This window comes from Centropristis striata, chromosome 8 (genome assembly GCF_030273125.1).
Source record: "Centropristis striata isolate RG_2023a ecotype Rhode Island chromosome 8, C.striata_1.0, whole genome shotgun sequence".
Classification (NCBI taxonomy): domain Eukaryota; kingdom Metazoa; phylum Chordata; class Actinopteri; order Perciformes; family Serranidae; genus Centropristis; species Centropristis striata.
This window is the reverse complement of record NC_081524.1, coordinates 30,532,335-30,539,720: the sequence shown is the minus strand read 5'-3', so window position 1 is coordinate 30,539,720 and position 7,386 is coordinate 30,532,335. Positions and strand designations below refer to the sequence as shown.

The window sequence follows — 7,386 nt, the reverse complement described above, 5'->3', positions numbered from 1 at the left end:
GCAGTCTTCACAGCTTTTAACAAGACAGGAGAGAGTTTAGATATACTGTTCAAACTCCGACTTCAACAAAAATACATTTGTTTTTTTACTTGAAAACTTACATTTGTGTATGTGGAATTTGGCAAAAAGAAAAATTACATTTATAAGAAAGTATGCATCATCATCCTTCGTTTTGTGTTAAAAACAGCAAAATATGACATCTTTGTAATGCAAAGTAAAACCACTACATTAAATTAAATAAACTGGTATTTTTATTTTATCAACGTCAGGCACGCCCACAGCTGGCAAGCCCATGACGTAGGCACGACGTATGTTGTCAAAAGAGAAAAAGATGGCGTCGGTATCAGAAATGTACGATGTGGGCTGGGAAGGTAAGACAAAAGATAAAATAGATTCTGCTTATGTGTCATTGGGACATGTTTTTATATTTGAAGGAACTGTTTGTTTTCTTAGAGTCCGTCTTGTGCATAAGCATGGGGGAGAGTTGTCAGCGTCCCAGACTGAAAATACGACCTAACAAGTCGGCGTGTAAGGAGTTAGCTAATGCTAGTTAGCATGGCTGGCTAACATATCCCTATGGTTTATCCATACAGTAATATTAGACCCAAAGAGTTCTTCCGTCTAAGCCCAGTCGCCGTCATTTGTAACGTTATTGTCGGCGGCGTGAAAGTAGCGTCCAATGTAAAGCAGTAACGTTAAGCGATGTCTTTTTTTAAGTTAACCACTTAACATTATCGTTTGTAGCATGCTAGCCAGTCATAGTCAGCAATAGCTAACGTAACGTTATGTTGCAATATATTTCTGGTTCTGGAGAAAAATATAGCGATATAATAATAATGCAATTGTAATGTTGGTGCAATCTTGTCCTCTTGCCAGTGCACTAGATGTACAAACGTAGCGGTAACATTAGTGGTTAAACGTTGTCTTTATCAATCTGATAATCCGATAATATGAACTAAATGTATTGACTACTACCTTTCATGGTGCCTGACTCTTCCCAGTAGCTTTATTCCTATCATCCACATCAGTTTATGACGACTATTTAATGAATAAAGTCACTGCACATTACAGTGAGGAAATAGGGTTCATACGGATGCGTGAAATCCTTGAAAATGCTTAAATTTTAATGTTGTATTTTCAAGGTTTGAAAAGTGCTTGGATTTTGGATAAAGTGCTTGAAATTCTTACTGTATTTCTCGTGAAATCTGACTATAGATAATCACATGTTCAATGAAAAAAATACTTAATTGAGTATTGTGATTAGCAAACTGTACTTTTGGTTGTTAAGCGTAATACCATTGCTGTTGGTATGGTTGAGTTAAATTACCCCTTTTAGCATGCTTACAACCGTTGTAAGGTCCTGGAAAAGCTTGAAAATGGACCTTGAAAGTCCTTGGAAAGTGCTTGAATTTGACCACTGAAAAAGTGTATGAACCTTGTTACAGATTCCAACTGGTTTAACAATTTTTGTCCACAGAGATGAGAGACAAACTGCGTAAATGGAGAGAAGATAACTGCAGAAATAGTGAACAAATTGTGGATGTTGGTGAAGAGCTGATCAGTGAACATTCATCAAAACTGGGAGATGACAGTAAGTGTGTCAATACTCAATAAATACGTGCATAAGTTAACATAATTCTAGACATTTTTTAAGCAAACATACACACTGATGACTTGATTATACACTGAATCATTAAACAGGTAACTTGGGGGAACAGGGGGAATACACTACTGTTTTGGTACAGACAGCTTGTTATCATTTGCTTATGGCAGCACTCGCATCATATGATGGAAGTAAGAGATGAGTACAGCCTGCAGGTCTGTTTGGAGTTTAAAACCCTTTTTGAATGAGGATCTTCTGCTTTGCGGTGATGAAAACCACTGAATGTCCTTCTGTAAAAACAGTCAGGCTAAGTGTATTGACTGTGGGTTCATCTGTACAACTTTGAGAGATATGATTGATCTAAGTGGGCGAGTTTCTGCCTTTTCTCTCCTCTCTTTTGTGGTATATACATTTCTTTTGGATTCATTTCTAAACAGGATCTTAGGTTTCCTGTGATGTGGAAAAAAAAATAAAAACGTAGTCATGGCTGAAAAAGCCAAGTCCAGAAATACAAGATAATTTCCATTTAGCAGATATTTAGGAGATTGTAGGGGGAAAGGTAAAATACTTAACTTTGAAAAGCATGAATGGAAAGAGCTTTACATTTTCTTGAACTTGATTGGTGACTTCGATGATGAGTGGGTAACTTAACCTAACATGAAAACGTAGGTTATCAGTAAAAGCAGAAAAAAATGTTTTCTGGGAGTACTGTAAACAGTTAAAAAGACAGTGATTGTAATGGTGCGAAAGGCAAAATGGTAAGCAGTCCTTTGCCTTGTAAGGCAATGAGTACAGTATGCTGTTAATTTCGTGATTTTTTTTTTTTTGACGCAGTAGTGAGTTTTACTTACCATAAACATATCAAAGGTCATGGTCTCCCTTACAAACAGTGCTGTCCTGCTACATTTCCCCATAAAAACTCCCTTTTTCCCCAGTCATTATGATTCATACAGTCCTCAGAAGAAGCGGATAAACACTTAACATGCCATGGTTTTATTGAAACCAGCCCTTAAATTGGCTGTGAAATGAGATGGCAATTATCAAAACAAGAGTTGGAGTCATTAAAGTCAAGAAAAACTAGAGGCATTTGTTTGTTTTGGCATAACGCTCCAGTTTTTGGGTGGAGTTTGACTTTATTATTATTTTCAATTGACGGGGGGGTGTTGAACATGTCCAGTTTGCTTGTCAATGCTGTCTGTCTCACATGTTGTATTAATTCTATTAATTGGCTTCTGTAGCCAGGCTGTTCGTCAGAATGTTATAATGTTATAGTTGACTGAATGAAAAAAACATTTCAATAAACATTTAATTTTTTTTATTGCTAACCACCAAGTGAAACATGTCAAAAGAACGGCTGTGACTGTTAATGATGGTGCTCAACATGCCATGCTCTACAAGTATAATAAATATAACCTTGCTGACATTTTTAGACCTGCTTGAGATTGGTTTTATGTATCTAAAAAAACATGTCGTATTATTATGACAATATTAAACTAGAAGGTCTTTAGACCAGCTCCCTCTCCATATAGAGCCTAAGTTAGGGCTCATTTTGTCTTTCACAAAAAAGAAGAGCCATGCCAAAATGTACCATGCCAAAATCAAATTCTTGGGGAGCACAATGAATCTGAGGACATGGTACATTCTTACATACCACTAACGGCTAGCTAGGGCTCGGACCATTCAATACGTTTTGCGAATTATTACACTAGAGACTGAGGCATATTTCTAAAAACAATGCACATAGCTTGTCAATCAGTCTTCCTGAATTAGTTCAGCAGCATCATATGTAAACTGCAGTGAAAAGTGGGAAATAGAATGAGTAAAACTCGAATGTTCATCAAGCTAGTTACATTTATTGGTTTATTTGTGTTGGTTGCCATAATATCAACTAGATCACCATATATTTCTCTTTTCTATTTTTTACTATTTAAAATGGGTATAATCTTATTTCATATTTGCAAATAGAAGCACATTTTGTTTTCTACAAGTTCTTTACAAGTAAATAATTTTTAACTATGTTTTTCAGCATAGTGTGTTCTTTTTAGGCTAATTTTGAGATAGTTTAACTTCTGAAAATGTCTAAAGTAGAGAGGTGATTTTAACAAATATACTTTACTTACTTTTCTTGATAGTGTTACTTTTTATTTTCTTAAATGTAATGTTTATTACAAAAAATGTCATTAGTAATTTATTACCAGCTCACTCCGGGGAAATGAATAACATGACTGTAAAGCCTTACACAAGGGCGTTTACTTTAAATGGTTCTGCCTTTATGATTGTAGTTCTATCCAAGTTTTAAATTAATGTATGGTTTTTGAGCATAATCTTTAATGTATTCCATATATAACAAAGTAAATGTAGCATTGCATATTAAATGAAATGGGAAAGTTTTTTTGAATGAACTCTTAAGCTTCTGATTCACATCATGGAAGCTTATTTGTGAGTAAAAAACATGTGCAGCTGTTGGGGACAGACTCGTAAGTTGGGACGTCAAGTGTACAGTTCAATATATCATTTTTTCATGTTACACCAGACAGTGGAATGGAAAGGGCGTTAACACAGTCTTCTTTGTCTGTGTCTCTTCTGCCCAGTATGGATTATTTATGAGCAGGTGATGATTGCAGCGCTGGACTGCAGTCGGGATGACTTGGCTCTGGTAAGTTTTTACCGCTCTTCCTCACACGCCCTGGAGCTTCAAAAGCCATCGTTCAGTCTCTCACAGCCATTCCTACTTTGCTACACCCCCCTCTGCCAAATGTGAAAATCTGATTTTTATTTGGCCAAATGGTATTACTCTGTCTGTACTTTGGAAAAACAATTTGCTGAGAGTTGGAATTAGAGGGTGTAGCAAATGAGTGGAGAAGCATGCTTCAAGTGTTAGCTGAACTTGGCCATCATTTGTGGAGTTCTGCTGGTTTTTTCCCTTCAGGATTTATTTGCCATTTTAAAGCTTAATGTGATGTTTCTGACTTTGATATATTCATAGCTCTGAAAATGTTCAAATGTGCATCAGATAAAAAGACAAGAGATTATGATTATTCAAATGGTTAATCTACAATCAGTATGGACGATGTAAAAACTCCCTTAGCCAGAAGAATGACTCATTGAGCACAGAAAAGGCAGAATCAGTCATTGGAATTGGTTGTCTGGCTATCCTTTCAGACCTGCTGCCAGACTTAACAAAAAAAAGGACAAGGACAAGCCTCCAGCTGATGGATAGCGTAAACGATTCAGATCACATTGCAGACTTTTTCATCTCATTAAGCGTAATGCAGAATGTTTTTATAACCATTCGTTAGCTCCTTGCAAGTGGCAACCTCCAGGTCTCAAATGTGAAGCCATTGTGGGAGTGTTTAAATCTGCTTTCTTTCTAATGACCAGCAGGAGGAGACTCCACTGGTTGCAAAACAAAGTCAGATTGTATGTTTGTCAATAGTTAAATTACCCTACTTCTCAATGGGTATATTACCTAAATAAACATTTTCCTAAAATGTTTATTATCTCAGTCTAGTTTTAATCCTTCTTTAATACAGCATGATGGTCACAAAGATATGTTAGGGTATGCTTATGGGCTTAACAGTGCATTCCCATAAAATCCTACTGGCACGTGGTCCACTCTGCGCGTGCACTGGCTGCAAAAAAAATATGGGGAAGGCCAAAATGCCGAACTTAAGGCTTCAAAACCAGAGTCCGCAAACCAATGGTTGAGGTCACTGTGAGCTGTGTCCATTTTTCATACACCAAACTATGTCCACTATTCTTTTTACTTCTCCACTGTGTGATCAAAAAAGTCCAAGCTCTGTATAGAGGAGGGAGTGTTGGGGAGCATCCTCACTCTCCTTTTTATAGGAGCATGCGTGGTTGCCTAAATGTTTAACATAGAGTAGTAGTTACAGATTCTCACATCTAACATGTAAAATGTGTAAAATTGGCCTTTTGGCAGTCTGTTTTAAAGTCAGTGTATTAAGTTTATTTAGCTGAAACATCTGTCATTTTCAAGGAAGGTGGTTTGTATCTGTAGAGGTATGTGTGTGAGAGCAAGAGTATAACATAAACTTTAGTTACAGCCAACTATAATTGGTCTCTCTCCTCTACCCACATCCTTGCAGACCTGTCTACAGGAACTGAGGAAGCAGTTTCCAGATAGCCACAGAGTGAAGCGATTATCGGGCATGAGGCTGGAAGCTTTGGAAAGGTAAGCTTTGGGCACCAAAAGCTCCTGAGACAGAGGAGGCGAAAAAAAGCGCAGCCTCACTGTTATGTATGGTACTTTGGGAGGCTTTGAGGGGTGAGAAACTGTTAGCAGATCCTAAATGGTACAATGGGCTGGGTGTGTGTAAGTACAGTTTGTGTGTGGGGTAGGTTGTGTTTTTGTTGGATCACCCTGATTCTTTTAAAAAAGAGTGGAGCGTAGAGAGGAAAGGTTCAGCACTGGGTAGTCCTGTGGCCCTTTTAGCTTGAGTTAGGGATTCCCGGGAAGGAAGTGGTCGGATCCTAGTGTTATTGTGGGGGTCCCTCAATCCTCTGGTTTCTATTCCGCCATTGTGCACTTATTTTGTTTCTCCTCATCCCTCTCTGTATTTTTCTCTCACTTTGCCCTCACCATTTTCATGCTTTCTTTCCCGTCCTATTTTGATCCCTTGCCCTGCAAATATTGACATGTCACCACAATCTCAACTTTGTTTGCCCCTGCCCTCCAATGCTATGTTTTATTTGTGAATTTGCAGTTTCTAAAAAAAACCATAAGCAGATTACAAAGCATGAGCAAGAAAGATAAACAAAGGGTAGTTTAGCCTGTTATAAAGTAAGAGTAATTCAATCTGTTTACTACCACGCTCACATTCCCCACCCGGATCACCATTGCTGGTTTATCGGTTATGTCAGAGTTTATGTGATAATTGAGAGTGATTGCTTCGGCACTGTCAGATTAAATAAACGGCACACTAGGATCTAATTGGCAGCAGACAGAGCTACACATGAATGACACAGCTTCAAACAGCATGGCCCTTCCCCTCCACACATGCACACACACTGTTCCTAAATAAATAAAGCAAATCAAAGTGGCTTGTGAGTGGTCGCCTGGTGCCATCTGAAATCTCCCAAAGTGTGGCTGAGTAATAAAGTGAATGTGAGGGAAGCAGCAGTGCTGGAAGTGGGGCTTCTCAGTGCTAATGAGAACCAGAGTTGCTTCTGTCTGTTGCAGGCTGTGGGCGGGACATTTTCTGATCACTGAACCCTGCCTTTGGCTGCTAAAACGTCAGTGTTTCAGATTGCCCCAAATAGAAAAAAAAGTTTAAAATCATCCCTCAGCGCCTGATTTGATATGACAAGTGAAGTGCACATACCTCCTTTTCCCAGATTTCTTTACCGTATGATTTGATATTTACAGCTCATAAATTTCCCCTTTAAACAGAATCATGTGGGCTCAGTCCAACAGTTTGAGGCACACTGTGTTGGATATTGTTGCTTGTCAGGTTCATGTGTGTGTATTGTGGTATTATGTGTTAGCCAAGAGATGGACAACTGAACCAACAACTTAGCTGCAGATCTGGACAGATGTAAAAGCAGCCATTTAACTTTGTTTAAAGGTGAATCAAACTGGATACAATCAAATGAAAATACAATCTTCAAAACAGTGCTTTGTTTGTATTGATTTCATGACTCAAGGTGAAGTGATATAAGCCTTCCACAATGTTGGCTGTGTGACCAGCAACCTAAACTTAAATGAGTGTTTATTTCTCCCTCTTTAGATCACCACTGATTTCTGCACAGCCTCACTGTAA

General features: G+C 38.1%; 1 protein-coding gene across 1 annotated transcript in view; it reads left to right on the top strand.

Moving 5' to 3' along the window:
* The first annotated feature begins 329 nt into the window (after positions 1–329).
* The window catches only part of emc2 (ER membrane protein complex subunit 2), a 28,871-nt gene continuing 21,814 nt past the window's right edge, over positions 330–7,386 (top strand). Inside the window, exons 1-4 of the mRNA XM_059338838.1 lie at positions 330–371; positions 1,478–1,591; positions 4,195–4,259; positions 5,713–5,798. Of these exons, the coding sequence (XP_059194821.1) occupies positions 332–371; positions 1,478–1,591; positions 4,195–4,259; positions 5,713–5,798 (305 nt within the window). The 5' untranslated portion in view covers positions 330–331. The remainder of the gene's footprint in view (positions 372–1,477; positions 1,592–4,194; positions 4,260–5,712; positions 5,799–7,386) is intronic.